This window comes from Lissotriton helveticus, chromosome 9 (genome assembly GCF_964261635.1).
Source record: "Lissotriton helveticus chromosome 9, aLisHel1.1, whole genome shotgun sequence".
Lineage (NCBI taxonomy): Eukaryota > Metazoa > Chordata > Amphibia > Caudata > Salamandridae > Lissotriton > Lissotriton helveticus.
In genome coordinates this window covers 1,226,306,010-1,226,330,166 of record NC_136070.1, presented here as the reverse complement: position 1 = coordinate 1,226,330,166, position 24,157 = coordinate 1,226,306,010, and the positions used below count along the sequence as shown (strand labels likewise).

The 24,157-nt window shown below is 42.8% G+C and overlaps 2 protein-coding genes and 1 non-coding gene across 3 annotated transcripts in view; 1 reads left to right on the top strand and 2 right to left on the bottom strand.

Moving 5' to 3' along the window:
• Positions 1–14,142, bottom strand: part of CHCHD4 (coiled-coil-helix-coiled-coil-helix domain containing 4) — a 104,349-nt gene extending 90,207 nt beyond the window's left edge. Inside the window, exon 1 of the mRNA XM_078661716.1 lies at positions 13,951–14,142. Within this exon, the coding sequence (XP_078517842.1) occupies positions 13,951–14,119 (169 nt within the window). The 5' untranslated portion in view covers positions 14,120–14,142. The remainder of the gene's footprint in view (positions 1–13,950) is intronic.
• A 772-nt stretch (positions 14,143–14,914) lies between these two features.
• The window catches only part of TMEM43 (transmembrane protein 43), a 59,557-nt gene continuing 50,314 nt past the window's right edge, over positions 14,915–24,157 (top strand). The window contains exon 1 of the mRNA XM_078661715.1: positions 14,915–15,096. Coding sequence (XP_078517841.1) covers positions 15,085–15,096 — 12 coding nt within the window. The 5' untranslated portion in view covers positions 14,915–15,084. The remainder of the gene's footprint in view (positions 15,097–24,157) is intronic.
• LOC144783567 (U4atac minor spliceosomal RNA) lies at positions 19,342–19,465 on the bottom strand. The gene has a single exon (XR_013601519.1). It is a non-coding gene; the product is annotated as a U4atac minor spliceosomal RNA (small nuclear RNA).

The window sequence follows — 24,157 nt, the reverse complement described above, 5'->3', positions numbered from 1 at the left end:
ATTTACCCCACGGACACTTACAGATATTAAGATACTTTTAAAAGGAGAAAGACCCAGAATGGAGTCTAAGAGATCATGGAGTTATCAGCATCCAAATGTATAAGGATTTGAAGATTAGTTTGAAGTCGCTTTCTAGAAGGAATGGTTTTTGTTTCTTTATTAAAGAGAAATAGCCCCAGTTGTCTGTTTTCTGGGCAATGTGTTACTTGATGGCGAGATTTGTTCTTAGGGTGAATCCAAGTGACTTGACATGGAGTGAACGTTGAGGCTTGAAGTAGTCATGGTTCAGGTTGCAGAGTTAGGTTTCGACTAGTTTGTGCTCGTTGTTCTTGTTTAATTGGCTAACATGAGGAATTCTGCCTTGGTAGGGTTGAGCTGCAGGCAGTGAATCGACTTCCACGCCTGAATCAGGAGCAGGCAGCGTTTGAGGTTCTGAATGGCAGGAATGGAGGATACTTTCAAATAGGGTTGTGTACTGGCATAAATTGGTACATTTTTAGGCTATCAGGGAATAGAGCCCCAAGGGGCTTCATGTAGGGTTTAAAGATGACAAGTAAAAAATAGAACCTTGGGTGATTCCACAGGTCAGAGGGATCTTTGCGGACTTGGAGGTACCTTTGTGAACAGACTGGCGTTGGTTGCACAGGTAGGGAAACCAGTAAAGATTGTTGCTAGAGAATTCCACTCAAGATTTCAGGACGACGATGAGGGTGGGATGGTGAACTACAACCAAGTAGGATGAAAGGGTTTCATCTACGATGTGCAAGATAACTGTTGCTATGAGTGCAGTGCGATCATAAGCAGAATGTTAGTTTTGCAGGACATGGATGACGCTGGAGTGATCTTGGACTGGAGCATAGTCTGTTTTTTCATTTTCCTTGTTGATGAATGGTGGAGGAGCAGATGGGCCTACAGCTGTAGTCTGTTTTTTTTCACGAGAGGGAGAGTCCAGACGGTCTTGATAGCTTCAAAGAAGATGCCTCGAGTGAAGGAGGCAAGTAGTGGTGAGAGATTCTTCGGCGACAGCTTCAAAGAAGGACAAGAACATAAGATCCTCTTCTTAGGAGGGGACTTTTAGTGGATGGAGTCCGTCAGCGAGATGTGCAAAGAAATTGGCTTCAAAAGATTACAACTGAAGAATAACAAGTGCATCCAACATGAGAGGAAAGCTTGCTTTTAGCGTGTGATTGGATCTTTTATATGTTTTACAGAAAAAGAGGCTGATGGCACTGCGCTCATTTGAAGAGTGTAGTACAGGATGGTCAGGTAGGGTGGGAGGGAGGGTGCAGTACTCGTCATGAAGAGCGTTTTGCTTTTGTTGATGGTGTGGGTAAAGTACTTACCTTTGGCTGATGTGAGGACCTGTCTGCAGCTTGTGCAGGACTTCAGTAGTGTGCAGACATCTGATGTTCCCTTTTTAATTCAATTTTCCTTCATGTCTGCGGATGAAGTGTTTTTTGTCTTCAAGGCCTTTGGCGTGCCGAGGCTGTGAAGGTTTCAGCCTGCGTTTGCTCGTTTTATTTGGAGCTTGGGTGTAGCATAATTACAGAGATGTTTTGAAGTTGCTCAGGAGGCCATAAACGCCAGATGTGGAGCTGGCAGGAGGAGAGGAATTTGAGTGGTAGGGTGCCTATAAAGACAGTTTTGAAGGATCTTAAAGTTTGTTATTCTTTTTTGGGTTCACCTTTGTATGTGTGGTGGGAGCTGAAGAGAGAAAGATAGGTCAAAGTGATCAGCCCCGGTGCGTGTTGGTGGTTTGCACTGGGTGGATGGTGATGTTGAGAAAATAAAGTAAGGATATGTCTGTCATGTCCTGGTTGGCTGTCATGCTGCTTCATGTTGAGTCTGTTGATAACATTCAAAAGCTATTACTAGTGAGAGTAGTTAGACAGTAAAGTACTCCCAAAAACAACAGAAAAGAAGATGCGAACAGCAGTTTACTAACTGTATAAACGAACTGGAAGATGACAAAATAACTACAATGCACATCAGTGTTGTCATGGGAAGTAATAAAGACAAATAATGGTCTGCAACAACAGCTTCCTGTAGTGTAGCAAATGAGAACAAAATAGAGATGATTGTCAAATACTGGGGAGGAAGATAACCTAGTTTTCTACCATTGGAGCAATGGTGGGATATTGAGATAGCACCCTATGATAAATATGTAAATGCCTTCAACGTCACAATTGTACTTTCCTACATTGCTCTTTCTTCTCCCACATACTCTTCTCCTCCCCATTATGAATGTAAGGAAAAGACAGGAAGAGAACATGGAAGCACTGAGGAAAGATAGCAATGGAAATATACATTGCTAGACAGACAAATAATCCGCCTCTATGTTTTGTACCATTGCTTGAGGTGAGATTTTCCTTTGGTAAATAAGAGTGATGCTTCATTATAGAAGAGCTCTAAAAATAGCCTCTCTGATTATAGAAGGGCTCAGATTATATACCAGGCTTAGAATCCCAAAAGGCCTCTGATTTTGCCACCTTTCTTCAAGGTAATATACAGGAGCTGCAAGTCAGCAGGGAGCAGTAGTTTTAGAGTCTGTATGCCCTGCAAGTCTGTACACACCCACAAATGTACTTTTTAGTGTATTCACCAAATTCTCTCCAATCTCTTCCCACACTGGAAAAGGTTGGAAACTTAGTCCGGACAAGGGTGGGGGTAAAACTTCCTTTGAGGGTGTGAAACAAAAAAGGGGGGTGCTGGGAAAGTGAATTTGGAGTTTATCAGAAGTCTTTATAAGCTACATTTCTGTGGTATAAAAGCAGGTACAGAAATGCATGATACATAGAATACATCAGCGAAGACATACATTAATTCAGCCTTTCAGCGATCCCAAGCATATTTACAGTAAAAAGTTTTTTTTAAGTATTTAAAAGGCCACTCATTCATACAATAACAAAGCTTTAGTAAGAAGCCTGAATTGGAAAACCCCTGTGATATTGCATTTTTCCATCTTTTTTTAATCTATCATATAAAGGAGGCCACTGCACCACAAATCAGAGGACACTGTAACTGCTGCAAATACAGCAAAGCACGTCTACACTGTGTAAATTTAAATACTTTAAAAAGGGTCAATATACATTTTCTTCTAGGGACATCATAAACAGTACAAAAGATCAAAATGTGCAAATTAGACTGGGGTGACACATCACAGGGGCTCAAATCCTCTAGGTATAACATTTAGCAGGATATCCTACCATAAGCGGTAGAGCATCGACACTAGTGCGCACCAAATTGTAAGCAATCACCGAAGGTTTGCAGTTATACACCACTATTCTTTTGGACAAGGCCTTATTCATGTAGATTTCTTTTACGGTGGTCATGTCGATGCGCAAGCATGATTGTGGGGTGTCAAATAGCTCTGGGCGCCCAATCTCCGCACATATGGACTTTACATAGGCGAACCATGATACATCTAGGGCAGCATGTAGTTTCAGACAATCCATTAGAAGCATTTTGTTTGGAGTTGTATACGCCATTGCCCAGATAAAATGCCATAACAATAAGGGTGATAACAATTTTATCCACAATGTATGGGGCACCCATTTCATCATGACATATGGCATTTGTGCAGCTTCGTGGGACTGCTAGTAGTTTTTCAAAAACAAGTTTTCCCCCATTTGAATTCCTTGCACATCCACCATTCCCCAAATGCCTGCCCCCATATATGGTGATTGCCACGCATATGGTTAGCAGATCCCTTACTAGTTTAGATACCAGTTTTTTGTGAATATTTGGATACCATGGATCAGTGGTCTTCAAACCTTTTTACTATGAGCCACCCCTAAGCAAAATGTTTTGACGTTGGGCCCCCCCTCATCTATGGGAAGGATTGGGGGAGTGGGAGGGACATGGCTGAGTGCAGGGAGTGGGGATTAAGAGGATTTCAGGTATACTTTTTCTATAACTTATGAACCGCACTAAATAGGAGACTTCTAAAACAGCAAATGCATCAAACAAAAACAGATATTATCCCAGACAAACCGCTCCCCCTAATTGGGGTGTTGCGAGCCCTTCACACTCTTTGACCCCAATGCAACTACACCTGCTGCACTAATGATAGCCTGCTACTCAGGACTGCAGTTATCTCCTTGTCCCTAGCCACCTCAGTCAAATCCTTGGGCATCTCCCTTGACAACCGCCTAACTCTCAACGTACACATCAACAACTCTGCCAAAGCAGCCCTCTTTACCCTCCGTAACATTAAGAAAATTAAGCCCTTCATCCCAATTGATGACTTTAAACTGGCAGTCCAATCCCTTGCTCTATCGCGCATTGATTACGGCAATGCCATCCTCACCGAAATTCCCAAAACCCACCTGGCACCTCTTAAATCAGTGCTCAACCTCGCGGCTAGGCTTATCACGGACTGCAAACAATTTGACCACATCTCTCCCGCCCTCAAATCCCTCAAATGGCTCTCCATTGAAGGCAGATCCACATATAAATCCGCCTGCATTACGCACAAAATCCTCCACCAAAACACACCGACATACCTCTCCAACAAACTGACCAAAGCAGGCTGCACGCGATCACTGAGAAGCTCCAACACCCTCCTACTTATCCCCCCCCTTCAGAAAAAGAACTCCACTCAGTCACGCTCCTTTTCAGGCAATGCCCCACTTATTTGGAATGCCCTCCCAAAAGACCTCCGTTGTAAGCAGTTCTACCCCAGCTTCAAAAAAGAACTCAAACTTCTTCTCCTTAATAAATACTGGGGTTTCTAATCCCTCCCTGGTAGCCTCGCCCCTCTGCATCACCCCACCTAGCTGCTCCGCATATGACTAGTGACCACCCGCCTGCCCAACCCCCTTTTCTTCAATCTGATCACCTTACCTCCCCTCCTTATGACCCTCAGTTTTTTCTTGCATGTTTCTTTATACTTAAGTGAGGCTTCCCACCTAACTGTTACCGCTATATTGTATTTCTCGTAGTGTCTAGCAATTGTTTTTACTTTTTTATCTAGATGTCATGTATCCTATGTGGACTTGCTCTTTTATTAATCCATTGTCTGTGCCTATACACACTGTACCTGTATTGAAACACCTTGTAAAGCGCTCTGATACTCCTGGGTCCAGCCAGCGCTATATAAAACCTCTTAAATAAATAAAATGAAATAAATCTCCTCTGCATCTTTTACCTCTTTCCAACCATGACTGATCATCACCTCAGTCCTAATGCTTGAAATGAAAATAAGCTCTGATGCCCCCCCCTTTTTTTTTAAAGGTACACAGTCATAACTGTAATGCAGTGGGCCCCTCAAATCCCTGGGCCCCAGTCCTGCTGCATCTGCTTCCTTAATGATAACCAGCAGTCGCTGCTTACACACTCGGTAGCAGTACCAGCTTCACTAATGAATGTCCCTTTTTTTTATGAAAAAAAACCACTTATATTGTCCCCTTCTTTGGGGTATCTCTCTGAAGAAGCGGTCTCTGGCCATTTGTAAACATAAAAATGAGTCCCCATATAGCGCTCCCTATTCTGGGCCTTCTCTTTGACAGTATCTATGAATCTCGCTCCTTTCCTCCGTCTCCTAGACCATTACTGTGAGGCCCCAGTGATTGAGAGGATTAGGGCTCTGCATCTGAATGCAACCCTGCTGGCCTTCTACCCGCTACCCTGTAGACTCCGCTTTCACACAAAAAACTGCCCCTGAATGGTTAACACCGACTTTGAGATGCCTCTGTCTGAATGCAAAGGGTGTGGTGGTAGTGCAGAAAGTTAAAAAAGAAACCAGCCTTGTTACCAGTCATTAACTGAGTGAGTCACTTAAAGCCAGGGCCCTGGAATTATGAGCTATTGCTGTAGCCGCGTTTTCCACATAATTATCAGTTTACTGCATTTGCTACATAATATCCAGATTTCAAAAAATATATTCCAGCGCAAAGGGAACAAAAGTTACTTAAAGCGTGAATAAGTGTTCCGGAGCAGTGGAAGGCCCTTTGCAAAGACTGACTCGCAATCTTGGAGTTGCTTACTGCTGTATTTGGGGGTTAAACTAGTACTAATAAGGTAAATTATTTCCCCTGACAGCGTTACCTTCAGTTAAAATGGCAAAATAATGAAGTAATGCTAACCACAAAATGTGGACCATGAATTTCCACTGATAATTGGTGTCAAACAGGATTTCCAGGTAGGGGAACGAGTCAGTTTTGATAACGTTAATGTTGTTAATAGTGTGGACTGATCTTTTCCTGGGCCATGCGCTTAACAAGATTGTCAAGGTTTTGCTTTTGTTTTCTTTCAGATCCAGATTATGCATAAAAACTATATAGTCATAAATGAGCCCTTGAAGCCCTCTCCCCGTTCTGGGGATTAGAACCGCATCATCTTCAAATAATAGAACGGGGAGAGAGCGTGTCCCAATATATGGAATGTTCTGTTCTCTAATTTTTAAAAAGGATACTACTCTATTCATATAGAGAGAATAAAAAAGGGGCGAGTACGCACCCTAGTCTAAAGCCTAACCTAATACTCTGTGCATTCTCTGTTATGTCCAAAGCGGACACACGCATTAGCGTCCCTGTATAGCGGTCTTATAAAATTGAAAATATCCTCTTCCACTCCTAAATCTGGCATAATGGACCAAAGTTTTGAATGTGTGACAATCAAAAGCTGCCAATAAAGCCATAAATTAGAAATATTGAGCCCTATTTAGCCAGTGTATATTTCCCTATAAGAATAGGCAGATTCAAGCACAGAACTTCTGTGTCCAATTCTTTTTTAAGGCTGTTTTGTATTTGTAAAAATTTTGTTCGTAAAAACCCACTCCAGTAATCAGTGCAGCAGGATACATTCCATAACCTTCACTGTGTTGTCTAGGAGGGATATAGGCCTGTAGTTTTTTGGTTGTGATTTAGCTCTTTTTTTATAGGTCGGCATTAAAAACATTGGTGAGCAATGGGTCTCATAAATCTTGACAATCGTGAAGCTGATCGAGTCACAGGACATTGTCTGGACCTGGAGCCTTGCGCTTACTCATTTCCTTCAGGGTCCTATATACCTCATCCAGTTGAAATATCATGATTGGGAAGCTCAAAGGCTTCCCCATGGCCACCTTGAGGTGGGTCCAGCGTCCTACACGGAGTGTTACATGTGCTCGAGAATTATTCTACCCACTTGGCTTCTTGAATATGGATTTCCATAGTACGTACTGACGATTCCCAAAAATAAGGCACATTTATAACCTCCCAAAAAGGAGCACTACCTTTTAGTTTGCTAGCTGTCTGACATGCCTCAAATGCATCCTCCTTTATCTGTTTTTTCCTAGCTGCAAGTGCCTCCTTGCACTGTGCATGAGCATTCTTAATTAATCCCACTGCTCTAGGTTTAATAAGTAGGGCTTTATGTAAATCTGTAATGCCTTGTTACAGCTAGAGTCAAACCATCCCGGAGTTTGACTCTGGGCACAAGGCTGTTGTGCTGCAGAGACTGCCTTCTCTTTTCTGTAATGCCTAGGAACGCAGTTTTGAGAAGTACGGGGTCCGCTTGTGGGTCCAGGCATATAGACACCTTAGCCTTATTATGGAGTAGAATCGGGAAACCAATTTTTTTTCCACCTTTACCCCATTTGATAGTATACCCATTTTTTACAACATGGACTTCACATATGTATGCTTGGTCTACTTATGGGAATTTCTTACAGTTGTAAATCTGCATATATAGGACATGTACCGGTGGGGGCTCTTTTGTGTCCTTTTAAAATGTAGCCCCTTATTTTCATGTTGCCTCAATGGTTTTCCACAGATTCTCTATTACTCATCTTTATTTATTTAAATACTGACATGCATCAAATCTACTAACAAAATGATGCCTCAGAGACATGGTATTTGCACAATGGTTTAGAAAATTTTTTAGGTTGTATTTTTTTCTACACTTCTATTTTTAAAGCAACCAATTATCGGTCTTGCTTTCAAGCTTGTGCATGTATTTGTATACAATTAGGGAGGGCGTGGAGAAATGCAACTAGCCTCAACTGTAAAATTTTGAGTTGCATGGGACCTAGAAAGTCTTGCATCATGTGTATACTCAATTATTCCCTTGTGTATATGAATAGGTGGGTTGGCAAATATGAATTATGGGGTGTTGGGTCTTCTACTCCAATAATTATACGTGGTAAGAATGCATCCATCCTCAAAATCTTTACATTAACCTTTGTGACAATTTCCCCTTATTTCAGTAATTTGGACAATTTTTTTTTTTTTAATACAATAAAGCACTATTTGTTTTACAGAAGGCATATGCGGTTATTTGGACAGCCTGAACAAGTTTCACCCCCTTTGGCAAGCAAGCCTAGGGCTTTTTCAAGGTTTAGAGAGAAAGTAAAATCTAGTGGTCATCTGTCAAAATATAGCAGTGAGATAATGAGTATATACAGTCCGCCTCAATGAGGTGTGTGACTGCATTAAAACAAACTGGCCGAAGACTACAGAGGAGGAAGTCCAAAACCCCTGACTTTAGTTAAAGCCTATTTTGGATATTGCTAATCACTAACAAGGCAGCTACTAATATCCAAACTACCAAAAATCCACTTACAAGGCTTCCAACTGTTTTTTTTAACCATTACCATCAATTAAACCACCTCCATGAACCTTCCCTCCGAGACAATATACACATGACCTCATTGCTACCTTTTGACATGACCTCATTGCTACCTTTTGACATGACCTCATTGCTACCTTTTGACAGATCTTACTCATTAGAGGCACAGCAAAAAAACTGAGTTTTATCAACTGCTAATGCCTTCTGTACAATAAACAAAAAGTGCTTTATTGTATTAAAAAATACTGAAGAATTGTCTTTTTTGTACAAACGTGATAGAAGTGACTGACATAAGGGAAACCTGTCATACATTTGATATAAAGCTCCTTAGGGTGAATGTATTACTCACCAAGTTTTTATATAGAAACCACTGTCAGTAACAAAGCATTATCATAAAGATTTATGCATTTCTTTATCATGCTCAACCAGGAAGGAAAGGTTTTGGATTAATGAATCATATATACAAGATTGGATAGCTTATACATGTGGATAAAAAATTGCCTTACTCCTCCTTTGTAGAACATTGCTATGGTACTATAAACTGGCCGCCAAAGGGTTTTTGGTAAACTGGATTAGACCCATATGTCCACTGGGCCCGATCCAGTTTACCAAAAACATGGAAACGTGTTTTACATGACCCCAAACAGTATGTCCTAGGCATGGGCGACATTAGTTGCGCACACATTTGAGCTCATGAGTAAACAAGAGAGGTGGTCTTGTTCCTGTTTTACTGTATCCAACTGAGAAACGTGAAATGGAGTTGTAAGTATAAGTTATTCATCCACTGTAGGTTATGAGGCCAGAATCTGGCCCTTAAATTATGGTGTAACAAAATGGAATAGAGTTAATATGGTTTGACCTTCCAATATCTGGCAATTCAGATAGGGTAGTAGGGGCTGTAGGATGAATGAATAAAGGAGTGGAAAAGTCAATTTGGTCATGGCTACGGAATCACAGGTAAAACTAATAAAAAGAAACAGGGGAGGGGAAACTACTCAACATAGGGTTCACTTCACCATCAGGTATGGATGGCAAAAATACATTAACATACCTCATGGGTCGTTCAAGATATGGAATAGTGGCTTACACTCCTTTACTCTGGTCATTACATACTATACAGGGTTGGGGAGTTAAAAGAGGGTGCCACAGAGGCTCATCTTAGTCCCAATGTTACAGGGTTCTCTGTCCAAAGCAGTAGGTGACATGGTGTGTTGGGTGGGAGGCAGAAGAGATGGAGCAGGCCATATATCTGCAACCTAATAAACTCAGACGGAGACACACTTTAAGAATTCATGAAAGAATTTATTGACTTTCAGAAATTAATTCATCAAACTTGTGTCACAATTGTTAGTCAAGCGGAATATACATAGTTAATTACACACAGTCTGAAGCAATGTTTTCGTTCTGTAACGGTCATTGTGCTCGACGCTCTTCTCCTCTCTTTGGGCAGTAATCAATTCTGAGGGATTTAGGGTTACTATGAATGTGAAGCAATGAGGTAGAACTTACAAATTCAAGTTTATTTCAAAGAGCCTAAACACCCATTGACTGCCACAGCAAGATCCATAAATTCACTTTATGTGGAACACATACTTTAGAACACAAGTTAAAGCTCTGCAAGAAGTACAGATAATGGAAAATGAGCGCAACAAAGTGAGAATTCCGTTTCCAAAAGGTGATGAGACCTATATCTAAGAACAGTTCAGAGCAGGACAGTGGATTGAACAGAACAGGAAAGAAGATACAACAGCACAATAGATCATAATAAAAACACCAATAATAAGGGACATTAAATATAAAATTGAAATCACCCAGAGACTTAAGTACATATAGCCACAAATTGTCCATTACAAAATCACATTTCACTATTTGAGCATGTCAAAAACATTTTTTTACAAAAAACAAAACACTGCAATGTCCAACTGCATGATCAGACACTATTTCCATGCCACGTTTGTTAATAAATTCCAAAAGATTCTCATTAAAAGACAAAATTATCTTGCTCGAAACAAAGGTTGGAAGGTTGGAGGAGGTGAAATACATTTGGCTTCATTAAATCAAGTTGACAATCTTTAGACCCAAAAGAATATATAGGGCTACCAGTGTATTGTATAAAGAAAAAAAGCACAGTCATACCTCAAGCAAGATTATTTAATTCCAAGTCGCTAAAAATGTACACTAAAGAGAAAAAGCAAGGCCAAAAACAACAAAGGAACATATGATTGTAGTAATCAAAAGCAAGACAAACGTTTAACAGCATAGTGAACAAGCACAAGAGATAAGAGAGGGTGAATATATACAATTAAAGAAAATTGAATCACAATATCAAAGGGTCACAGTTGTGTACAGTAAATATTTCATGGACACTCTGTAGCTAATTCAGCAACATTTCGCCCCAATGAATAATCAGCATTGTCTTCCACAGGGAAAAAGATTAGCCATCACAGGATTCACACGAGAATGGGTGTTGTAACAGTTGCAGACATTATCTTAATTATGAATAGAATTTATCCAAAAATCAGAAGACCGAGGTCAAGAACTGTACAACCACCGCTACACCAGCTCCTGTACATGCTGCAAAAAGTTGGAGGAAGTAATGGAGTTTGTGTTGTTGCAACTCTGCTCTGTAAGGCCACTACACTCATTCTTGTGTGAATCAAGCCCCTAAAGAACACCCAACGTGCATTCACAGAATATAGTGCAAATCCTTTTCTAGACACTGGTAGAATGTGGTCCCACAAGATCTGTTTTCTTATTATGTTTTGTATAACAAAAATACTAAAAATCTACTATTTTATTACTAAAAACTGATTGTTGTCAAGTTTTACACTTGCTCAATAATAAAATAAGAGTGCCAAATATCAAAAGGTTTACCTCACCGCAGCAACAGACTAGTTTTTACTTGCTTCCTGACCTTTTAATAAACTTTGATGAGTCAAAAAGAAAAGAAAACGCATTTTTCATCAACATGCTGTCACTTAAAATCTGGTGTATTTCATTTCGAAAATAACTAATGGAATGGCTTTTTGTACCATACAATTCAAAACGTCCTGCATACGTCCATGATGTCTACCATGTGTTGCTCTATTACATGAACATTTTGATTTTTTCAAAAATCAAATTAATTGGGGTCAAATGAGTAGACCAGTACTGCAAGACTCCTGTTGGCCCAGAAGATTCAACTATAGTATCGAGAGACCCTGCATATACCATATGTTAGAAATGAATTGCTAGATATTAGGATAATGTTACTAGTACGCCTATAGTCTTCTGGCACCAATAGCTTAAAAGCTTCATCAATAGTCAGGAACGTTCATAGATATGGTACTGAAAATAGGAAGAGCACTATACTGTTTTTATTTATGAATGCTCTGTGCAACCTGGACCATATTTCTACAACAAATCATTAACTTATGTTCTGCACACTCTTTACATACACTCAGCCATCTATTACACCCATACCAGGCACTGTTCTACACATCTGCATTCACAAAATGCACACGAGCCGGTCTCTGCACTGTATGTAGACCCTTCAACAAGCTCTTCCCTTCCCACATACCACTACAGGTGTATAACCTTTTCTGTTAACAAACATTTGTAGGTCCTGCTTAAGACAGGGCGTGTGCTGTCTGTCGCGAGACATATTAGCTTACAGCCTGCTCAGCATTTTCCACAATATGAATTCATTGTTGCTCTCATTTGCTTGCTTCTTCTTTGTCAGTTTATGCAGGCTTTCCTTTTTCTTGTGTTTGTCCCTCTCCTGGAGCATGGATGCATTACTTTTGTCCTTCCACTGTTCATTTTTCAGGTGCTATTATTCTTTTTTTGTTTAAGCACTCTACAAGAGAATGTACATTTTCCATCTGTCTCTCTCACGCACATATCCTGACCTCCATCTTTCTTGCCCTCCCTCCGCTTCATTACTGCTTCCTCTCCACCCACCTGCTCTTGTAGTTCTTGCTTTCGCACCACCCCAGTATCTGTTTGCATCTCCAACCTCCACTGACAACACTTTGTTTTCAGATTGCTCTCCCACCGCCAGCTTGCTTCCCATCCCCTCCCCTCCAGCTCCACCTTTATCAACTTGCTGCTGTAGCCCCTTTTGTCCACCCACCGTTGTCAGATTGCTTCCTGAGCCCTTTCTGTAGGCCCTCCCTCTGTTATCAGCTTGCTTCTCCAGTCACATGTTACCAGCATACTTACCCTTCCCTCCAGGCCTCCGCTGTCACATGCCCTCCTGCCCACCCTCCAATGCCATCTTGCTGCCCCTGGCCGTCCTGTCGACCCTCCATTGTCTCTTGTGTGTCTTCTTCCCCTACTTGTACATTTCTCTCGCCCGATCTCCTTGTGGCCCATTCCCCAGCCACCCTTTTTTTCCATTTGAAGGGGGAAATAAACCACATTACTGCTGCCCACATCATAGCGCTTCCCCCTCCCCCTAAAAAAAAAATATATGTTTGGCATGCTGCTATACAACATGTTTAAATCATTGCCAATAGCTCCATTATTTCAAGTGCCCACTTGTTTTCATGGTTGCAGGCTGCTAATCTTTACTTTGAAGAGAGCACTGGGTTGCATGTTTGGATATCCTACATCTCCTTGCAGGGGTCCTTTCCCTTGCTATGTATTTCTGGGATGCATGGGGTTGTAGCAATGTTTTTTTCCTGTAAGGAAAGGGGATATGTTGTATCTGCTGCTCAGCCAGTGTGACTGAGGTATAGAATGTTGGTGTGTGATGATGATGATGTATGATGTGGGAGAGTCAGTTGAAGGATGGATGGGCTGAGCAGCAGATATGCTGCTCCTGGTGCGGCTCTTAATTACATCTCTTGAACTCAACATCTTAATAAACCATCTTGCTTAATATACATCTGGATTGATGGACCCTTCTTCTATTACAATATATTAGAGCACACAACAGCAGACCACCTCCAATTCATTCACTGTGGCCGACCCGGTTACAGCTCAAGAACTGACAAGACCAGAATTCAGTTGCTTCCACTGTATGCCAGCAGCGCCTTCCCCTGTTGCGATCTAATCACATGGAATAGGTAGCATACTTTTAACTCTACTGCAAGTCTCTAATTCTATATCGGTTCTCTAGGGGGTGGCACAGAAGTTACTAGCTGTCTTGGGTCAGGACTTCCATTCTATACGCTATCTGTCCTTGTATTTCCAAAGCTTCACATTGTAATCCTAAAACGTCATAATTTCTGAAATGTTTCTCATTGCACAGAGGCATCAGCTTGGTTTCGCAGATAATATCGCGATGCCTTAAGTATCATACATAACCACAAATGGAACCGTCGCACATAGACGACCTGAAAACGTGCCACCTATCCCCAAATGGTCAGTTCTCAGAGCAGACCCCCTGGTCACACCAACCCTCCATGCCCGCACCTTCCTGCCGGCAGTAGGACATGGCTGCTTCAGGACTTCCAGCGGCTGTGGAACACGCGGTTCCTTTAGGCTCCCGGCTCCCGGCTCCCTGCTCCGACCTCCAGCCTCTCCTTCCCCGGCAACTGAAGCAGCAGCAGCAGAGCTCGCACTGCCCGTCGCACGACGTCATCCACCCGCGCCGCTTCAGATAGAGGGGAGAAAAAAATCGGCCGCCATCTTCATCGTACATGATTTTGTAATTTAACATTTGTATTTGTACGGCATAGACCTGTACTCCCAAGTCAGCAGTTTTCGGAGAGTAAAATTGTTAAATAAGTGAACAAAGGTAGAGGAATGGAAACCCCCCACATATTTTATATCTGTATTTTTATATTTATAAATGTTTTGTGTGTGTTTTTGCACATATTATTTTAAAGCTCTAAGTCGCAAATGTTGTAGTGTAAGTAAGACCATGTCCCATTTCTTCCAAGTTAAACCACCGGCACGCCACCGCGCTCCCAACAGAGTAATTATCTGCGCACGTGCGCAGGTGGGTGTGTCGAGATATAGCCAAATCGCCCGTGTTCCGCAGAACACGTTCAAATGGACCGAGTTTGACGCATGCTTTTTAAGGGGTGAGATATGCTGGCAGAAAGCATTGTTCAAATCTAAGGGCTCGGGTATCGAAAGGGCAACAAAAGCACATTTCGAGCGATTTCAATAAGGCTATAGAAATTGTAAATATATAATTCTATACAACTGTGCAATATATCTGTGATTTTACTACACAGTTAAGTACACTAAAACTATTTTCTTTGATTTGCAAATACAAAAGTAGATTGTTTAGGTAAGATAACTATTCAAAAACGGCAAGTCGATTCCAACGTAAAATTCGCTCACTCGTTACGTTCCAATATGGCGGCTTCTCTTGCACTTTTTTCAAGGGGCAGTGGACGAGCCTTGTACTTGTCCTACGTTTTTGTTTATTTCGATAACCTTACAAACTGAGAACTACAGTTTCCGACAAGAACTGCTAAGAACGCGCATGCGTATTTGGATGACGCTAGATCGCTTGTTAGTAGTGCAGGGTTGGGTCAGAAGAACAGCAGTTCTGCACAGCCGCACCCGACTTAAAGCGAGCTCAGGCAAGCCAGGATGACCAGAACAGTGAGTTCACTTACACCAGAGCAAGCTACACACCGTATAACATTTGTATTTTTATTATTGTGTGTTTGAATATATCATTGTGAATTGCTATACGCCTAAATGCAAAACATGCCAAACTGAGTAAATCCTTTACAATAGAAAGGCTTTGCCTTTTAGTGTACAAGTTTATTTGCAGTTAGCACGAGGGATATTTTAGAGTGGCGAAAGAAGCCGTTTTAGTTTAAGCGAACAAGTTGATAATTTTATTTTTAAGTGAGTCATGAAAAGATGTCTGCAGGTGGCTCTTTTTTTTCAAAATGTTCAGTTTGTTTAATACTTGTTTTTGGACTTGCACAGCTTTGTACTCTTGCTTCTTTAGCTGCATTTGGTAAGAAAAAAAATCAAATGTCAAAATAGAAATTATGGCAGCTGTAGGGTCGCGCAGGATCAACGGATCAAACTTTAGGGAGGACTATTTGAGATGCCTGAAAACAAGGGCGTCTCCCTTAGTGGCTAGCAACGTCTATAGTTTGCTCATTTGGCAGTTGTACACTTTAAAGTGGTTCTCAGAACTGTGTCCCTGGCCAACAGCTGTTTCCATAGATAGGCAGCACTCCTATGAGTGCGTAGTCGTTATGCAATTGAATGTACATCTTGTGCAAAACATGCACATCCAAAAATTGTGGATCCCTATATGCTTATCTGCAAATTACCTTATAGTTGTGGGAGAAAACTATGTAGAACAAAATAGGCGTGTACTATTCATTATCACCTAGAGGGATACTTTTTTGTTCCACATCTGCTAGTCCAAACATGTAACTTAATTTTATACATGTAAAGCATGAATGCAAGTGAGAGGAGGCGTAAGAGGTTTTATTACAAATAGTAATACTGTATGCATTTATAACAGATTCTGTGAAATTGCTAAAAATTCGTAATAAATCTAGATATAAAGCATACCTCTGTTGCAAGAGTAAAATATATTGAAAATTCATATTAGACTTTTATTTTTTTTTGTTCTAATATTCATGTATAATATGTTGTATGTTGTAATGATGACTCTGGATACAGGAAGGTGGCAGGTAATTGGTTTATTGCAGCAATACAGAAGTAACAGGACCGTCACCCATCTGGCCAAGCACTAACTGCCGCAGAGTGGAACTAGCAGTAGCGTCATGGGTAGAATTACTTAAAACAATCTAGAAGGTTGATAAAAGGGAAGGCAAGGAAGAGAGCAAGTAGGGACCAAGCTATGTACAACACATCTCCCCTCCTTGGACAATAAAAAGAAAATAATAAAAGTACAAACAATTGAATAGAAAAGCTCTCAACGGATATAGTCATTTAGGTATGCAGGTGGATGGCGAGAGCGAGGACTCCTTAGGCTCACACTAGAATGAGAAATCTGAGCAGGAACAGAAACAGGGATGGAAACCCCAACTCCATCATTACCCAAAGATGAAGAAGCATCACCACCACCCACCTCCCCCCGTACAGCAGGCAGACAAGACAAACCTGAATCCCCCTGAGTGGGTAACATGTAACCACTACGGAACGGATCTCTGTTCTTTAAAATTGCTTCCTTTGCTGCAAACACGAAATGGCCAGATACTCCCATCAACAAGTCGCCAAATGTTGTATGTTGTAAATGATGACTCTGGATATAGGAAGGTGGCAGGTAATTGGTTTATTGCAGCAATACAGAAGTAACAGGACCGTCACCCATCTGGCCAAGCACTAACTGCCGCAGAGTGGAACTAGCAGTAGCGTCATGGGTAGAATTACTTAAAACAATCTAGAAGGTTGATAAAAGGGAAGGCAAGGAAGAGAGCAAGTAGGGACCAAGCTATGTACAACATTGTACATTTATTTTAAACTAAAAAACTTTTACTTTGAAAACCAAATAACAATAGACACGGAGAGGGGATGTAGCCTTACGGCTTGAGCAGTCGACCTCGAAGCTGGGGAACCGGGTTCGAGTCTCAGCAACAACGCTCAACATCCTGTGATTCTGGGCAAATCACTTAATCTCCCCATGCCTGGCAAAAATGATTGTGTCTATCAGTAACAAAACTGGTGCTCATGTAAAGCGCTCTGATACCCGATGTCTCGGGCCAAGTTTGCGCTATATACAACTCTCAAAAAACGAAAAAGTGCTTTTTTTTGTCCAAGTCGGAATGCAAAAAATAGAGTAATAGATATGTGTTCATGTGTCAATAGTGCACACCGAATAGACACAAGAATACATTATGAAATGACACACAGTCATGGAGAGTGGAAGAAAACAACATGAAATCGAGGATCTCCAACTGCATTTTTTTGTAGGACTCAACAGTGATTTTCAGGCTGTGGTCTGTTTTCCAGCGATATACTTATCACTGAAAGTGACATAATTGGGTCTTATCCGCCACAAGGAGGAAATTGCTCTTATGACAGAGACATTTGCGGGCTACTTTCTTTAACCAGCATTTACAATGTAACGGTCTCGCCTTTGCAAAAGTTAGAGCTAATAGCATTGTAAATGTTAACATTTTTATTTATGGCATTGTCATTTACAATGCCAATAGTTTAATCTCTCGCAAATGTGAGACCTATTGCATTGCATTTCGCTGCATGTGCAAGATAAGTGTGGGTTGCTGGATGAGATACAACAGGATGCATGCATATTCCTCTAACAAGAAACGCAATAGTGCTGGGGTTTGACTTCACTAAGTGTGAGGAGGTAGAGGAAGAGGTGCGGGTATCCTCCACGGGAGTGGTGTGGGGGGGCGGTAATTGTGCAGTTATGCACACAAGACAATGGCGGGTGTGGTTATACACTTAGTCAATGGTGGGCGGGGTGTTGCACACAGACAACAATGGGAGGGCAGGCGGGGTTATACACACAGACAACCGCAGATAGGGATATACACACGGACAAGAGAGGGTGTGCAGATGGGGATGCACGCACGAACAATGGAGGGTGGTCGGTTGACATTCTACACAAGGACAGCAGCAGGAGGGCAGGCAGGGTTATGCACAGGAAAAACATTGGATAGGTTGGGTTATGCACAGACAATGGCAGGTGGGTGGGATTATGCACAGGAACAACGGTCGGATGGACATAGGCACACAGACATCGGAGGAAGGGCGGGGATATGCACAAGGACAACAACATGCACAGTAATGTACACAGAGAATGGCGGGTGGTGTTATGCAAACAAACGATGGCTTTATACACAGCAACAAAAGCAAGCTGGCTGGTTTAGGCACATGGACAACGGTGGACAGTGTTAGGCACATGGACAACGGCGGGCAGGCGAGATAATGCATACAGACAACGGTGGGTAGGTTATGCACACGGACAACGGCGGGTGGGGTTAAGCACACAGACCACGATGGATGGGCAGGTGTGGTTATGTACACGGAGAATGACGGAGGGATATGCATATTGACAACAGAGGGTGGACGGGCGGGGTTAAGCACACGGACAACAGTACAGTGCACAACTCTTCAGTACAGGTGCTAAATAGTGCATCGCAGGGAGGTTAGACTGGACCTCACTCTAAGCAGGCACATTGTGCTGAGGGAGACCTGCCCATCCACCCTGCGCTATGGATCCACAACTGTGGCATTGTGTTTTCTTTCCCTACTTACAGGCAGCTAAGTGGATGGTGTGTAAAGGGGGTCTTCTGGGCGCCATGGTGGGGTTGGGGCGTTGTTATAGGCGCAGCACGAGCTCGCTCTGCGGTGCTGGCTGATTGAGGCTGTACCAGCAACTGTATGTGCATAATCCCATGCTGCGGCAGCTTTAAACAGCATGGCCAGTGGCTGGGCCGCAAGCAGCCCTCAGAAGGACCAGGCCCCCGCACCACATCAAGAGGGGGCCGAGAGTAGGCGCCCGGGAGCGGACAGACTGAAGGGCACTATGAGAGATGGCACACCCCTCAAGCCCCTTTGTGCTTCGCTGCACCGACCCCAGTTACTTAAACAATAATCTACATATACATGGCATTCACGCCTTCCTCCAAAAAGCGGATGCGTGTGACACCCACAAGAGCGAAGAGTAACGAGGGTGCTGTGGGCAGTACAGCCCCCCGGACCCGCACAGCACATCTGCAGAGCGGCCATGCGGACACAGGGCCACACACTGCAGCATGGCACCGTGGAAGAAAGGGAGCCCAGGGCAGGCCGAGACCTAAAAACTGATCTTCTTATTGCAGACGGACCACATCTACCACTGTAATCAAACAAACTTGTATTCTGTTTTAACTTTGTGACAGAGGGGGTTCCAAAAATTGCACCATGACATGGCACAGCTCTGGTGATGCAAAAGTGTTGTCTGGTGTCAGCAGTACTGCCCTCGCTAGCCGCTCACTGGACAGTCACCCAACCCCAAGACCAGGACGGATGGAGCGAGTGGGACAGTGCTCCTGCCCAGTGTAACTCTTGTCCCTCCTCAGTCATGGTGACCTTAGTCTGATGACGCACATCACACTGGCCTCCACTCTAGCACCCCTCCCTCCCACCGACCTCCCTTAATTTCTGTTTAAAAAAACCACACATTGCCTTGGGTTGTGTTAAAAAAGGGTGCACGTCCCCAGCATGCAATGCTTCACGTTGGTTTTATTATCTGCATGTCATTTGCATATTGGCTGGGCTCTGGAGAAAACTTCTCACGAGCAGGACACAGCAGGCCTTTGCTATCCACCAAGTTCAGCAGGTGCAATCCACGGCCATGCAGCCCCTTTGCCGGTTCCATGATGCAGTGGGGCAGTACGTCGATCCATCTGCCAGTCCAGAGGAGGTCTGGGTGCAAGGGAAGTCCTATTTATGGCCGGAAAGTGCTGTCTGGGTAGACTATGCCATTAGCCAATAGACTACTATGTTCCCTCCCTTCTGATGACCACTTTCTGTGAAGGCTAGCAACTGGCTTTCCCAATATGCACCAGTCTTCCCACTCCCTACATGGCAGAACCCCTCTCTTGGTGTCCAGAGGTCCCTAGCCCAACTCAGAGGTGTGGCTACCAAGGGGGCTACATACCTCTAAAAAAGACTTGACAACAGGTTTCCCCTCTCCTTCCTGGTTGCCGGATAGTCTGCCTAAACAACGAGGCTGCTCTTCTCTAAAGTGTTCCCCATTTGCTATTCTGAGGTGGTTTCAGCTTAGGCACTCTCTTTTTGGGCCAACACCAGTATGACTTCCTGCAAAAGGGAGGTAACGCCTCTCTCCAGTGCAGGTCTCAATTGTCTCCTTTCCTGGGAATTGTTAGTACGTCTCCCTGGGAGGGCAGAAAGCTGTCTCGGATTCATACTTTTTGTGTAACAGTTAGGGACACAGGAGATTGAAGACAACAACGTGGTAACTTTGCAAAAGTTACACACTAACTTATTATATTAAATTTGACTTGAAAATCAAGCCAAGCTTAATCTAACAAGGTGTTTGATACCCTAGAGTACCATCTTTGGTCACAGCGTTCAACAGTTTGCATAGCTGAGGTTTCAGCATGTAATCCTGTACTCACCCACGGGGTGAGAGTCTTTCTACTGTAAAAACGACAGCTTTTTCACTGCCAGAACCTTTAAAATAAATGTCCTGACTATGGAAATATGCTGCACCCTACCTTAGTAATCTGTAGGTCTACCATAGGGGTTACTAACACAAGAGTCAGGCAAGTATTTGCCTTTGCCCTGCCTTTAAATGGCAAAGTCAGGCTAGAAGTTCGAAACTGCTCTTCCAGTCTGCAGTGGCGGACTGGGAGACTTGTTTTGCCTTCGTCACCCCCGTGGTGGCACAACCAGTGCTTGCATCCCTGAGGTGACTAACTTAGAGGCTCTAGGTACCCGGGTACCATATACTAGGGATTTACCAGTAAGTTTGCCTATGCCAATTGGATATAGCCATTGTAACACACATGTTTTGGAGTCAGGGCACTGACAGTGAGGTCTGGTTAGCAGGCATAAATCCAGCAGCATCAGTCAAAAACTTTGATGTGACCACACAAAAAGAGGGATTCCCTTAAAGAAGAGCAATACATTTCTTCTTAACCGCTGTACTTCGTTATATGACAAAACATTGTGTAGCCAATAGGAGTGAAAGTGTGAACTATTTTACGTAGATTATTAGCACCAGTAAACAAGAAATGAACACAACAGATTATGCATTGTTAGACGTGCTAGGCATAGCAAAGAACTTGTCCAAAAGGAGACAGCTTATGAGTTGTGGCAGCTACCAGACATTCCTTTGTCACATAGTTCCACGGAGTTGAGATGGTGCACTTTTAAGCCCAGTGTTCTAGGCTAGTTACTCAGTGTTCCACCTCATCTGTTCTCCTGCTTTGTTCATAGGGAATTACTTTCATTTGGTTCTTTCTGATGGTAAAATGTACCTTCAATAGCTTATAAGCTTATCCTCTTATCTAGCAGAATTCCCTTAGACTCTGTGTATGAATTCATGCACATTTCGCCAATTCCTAGGTCAGTGGGCCAACAGTATTGTCCAATGTTACTTTTCTGCCACTTGACTCGTATATGATTTCACCCTTCATAAACCAGCTTTTCCCATTTCTGTTTTGGCACCGGACTACAGTGTCACCTGGTCCTCCATGTGCTATGCCTCACAATATAAGCTCCATTTATAGCTTCACTACATTGACCAGGCTTTCAGCCCAGGATAGTTTCTACCCCCATGCAGTGATACATCCCACATTATCCAGATGTGAGAAACATGAACACACAATAGAGCTACCAATGTGTTGAGCAGTGGTGTATTTCCAGAGAGGTCCAGTTACTGTCACGTCATCTACCATGGGTGAGGTGGAGCTCACTGTGCAGACCGGGTTTGTAGTTTAAATTTTTTCATAAAGTCTGTTTTTATGCAGTGACTACAGTTAGGGGATGGGGGTGTGGTGGGGATCCCCAGCTGACATTGCAGGACCAGACCACCAAACAGCCCAAATTCCTTTCGGCAGAAGCCAACGGGGGCAGTATGCCATGCGTTGCTGTGCTCTGGGTGTGCCAGCCTTATTTTACCAGACCAGCCTGACCGAATTCAGTCACCAGGCCTTCAGCGCTCCTCCCACCCACTGCTGCTTTCCAGACCCAGTCACAGCCACGCTCCTTCTCCACCGGGGTAACTCAAGTGTCTCAACCAGCCTTGTCTGGTGCTCGGTCACGTGGCCACATGTTCACGTCCACATGTTCATGTCCTCTGCCGCACCCCATCAGTGGTAATGTGATTGTAGCAGTGTCAAACTTGTTCCTAGCTCCACCCACGTCATTGATAAATATATGGTAAACACAAGAAGATGTTGGGCGGAGCGCTGAAACTTTTCAAACACTCACCCCCAGCCATATGCAAATAAGTCTTGACCCTGTCCCTCACTGGAACAGTCCAACCCGAACTGCCAAGCCAGTTCTTCCTTGAACCGGAAACAAGAATCCTGGGGCTGGTTTCTGGGTAAAACCCTTCATCAGCCAGGCTAGCTTGAATCCAGTAGCAAACTGAGCAAGGGACCCACGTCTGGGGTATACCCTGCCAACTTAGGGCAAACAAAGCAAACACAAGGAGATGATGGACGGAGCGCTGAAACATTTCAGACACTCACCCCCAGTCACATATCTGCGTTGAATCCAGCATCATTCTTTAGCTCACTGGAATATACTGATGGCATGGTTAATACTCCACTTTAGTGTCTGCAGAATTTCCAAATTGTGACTGTCCCTAGTGTTACTCCATAATTTCTTCTTTTAAAACATTTTTTTTTACTAAAACATGAAAGCGGCTAAGTTGCTTACAATGCTAACTAAATTCATAACAATAGATTGTTCAACAAAATCTTTGAGGTTGCCTCTCTAACTGTGAGCTGAAACTTCTGCAGCCTGTGTTCTGGTTGATCTTATCAAACCGTTTCCTGCCACAACCTTCTCCACTTTATCAGTGATGGTACTTCCTTCCTATTTACATCACTCAACAGTTATTTTCAAAGCCATGTGTGTTTTCCTATCGTCGTTCGCGGTGAGCACTGATATTTTACTACATTGCAAGTCCCCAGGGCACATTACCCTTCATGTCTGGTAACTAAACCTACAAAACAAATCTTTCAAGAACTAGGGCAGTGTTTGGCTGCTTTATCAGAGCGAGCACTCTAGTTTCCACGATTTGTAAAAATATACCCTTCAGAAGAAGTGACAACTGAAAGCACAGTTTGAGAATTTTACAAAATAATTGAGAAATAGTTTGATTAAAGCCTTCTAACGAAGCTGAATTTCTGAACCTTTTTATGTACACTACTTCTATTTTATGGGCCCATGAATAACCCTCTTCATATTCTTATTCTTTGGTCAGTTTTTGTGAGGACTGATACCATGTTTTCTAAATGATAGACTAGTGACTAAAATAATCTCTCTAACATTTTCAGAGAGGAATACAGTGCAGATAAGGCCTATTGTTGGTTTCAAAGCCCACCTCTCCCTAATCCCCACCTCCCAAAGGCTTGAGGGACTTGTACGGGTGGTGTTGGTCTGTAAGTGCATTAGTTCAGTAAATTATTTGACTTCATTTGGATTTATGAACTGGAAGTCTTGAGTTCACACCAAAGGTTGATTACAATTTTCAGAAAAGTTTTGACTCTGAAACAGAGTTTCTTAATCTTCTGGATATCCTGGCCACAGGAAATGGGGATACTTTTGAATTTTAAAGGGATAACAAGTTATGCCTAATACCACCTTTGTTATCCAACACTCAGAATGGTGCAGTCATCCTCCAGCTGGAAGACTACTCCTCCCTGTTGACACCAAAACATTTCGTATTTGGCCATATTTATAGACCATGCCCTTTCCACCAGGTACAACAGTAAAATAATATAAAAGCACACAAATACTTTCCATACGCCTTTCCTTCATTACGCTCTTATATGCAGCGACCAATGTCCCCTTAGAGCATCACTCTGGTAAAATATCCCCCATAGGCCACATTGCAAATCAAATTTCCTCCAACTGTAATGTGCTTCTGATTATAAACTGTTCCTTGTATTACTCAACAGAGGTACTGTCCCTATTCATACTGCTGGTTTTCTTGCTATCCCCAAGTCTCATCAATGCA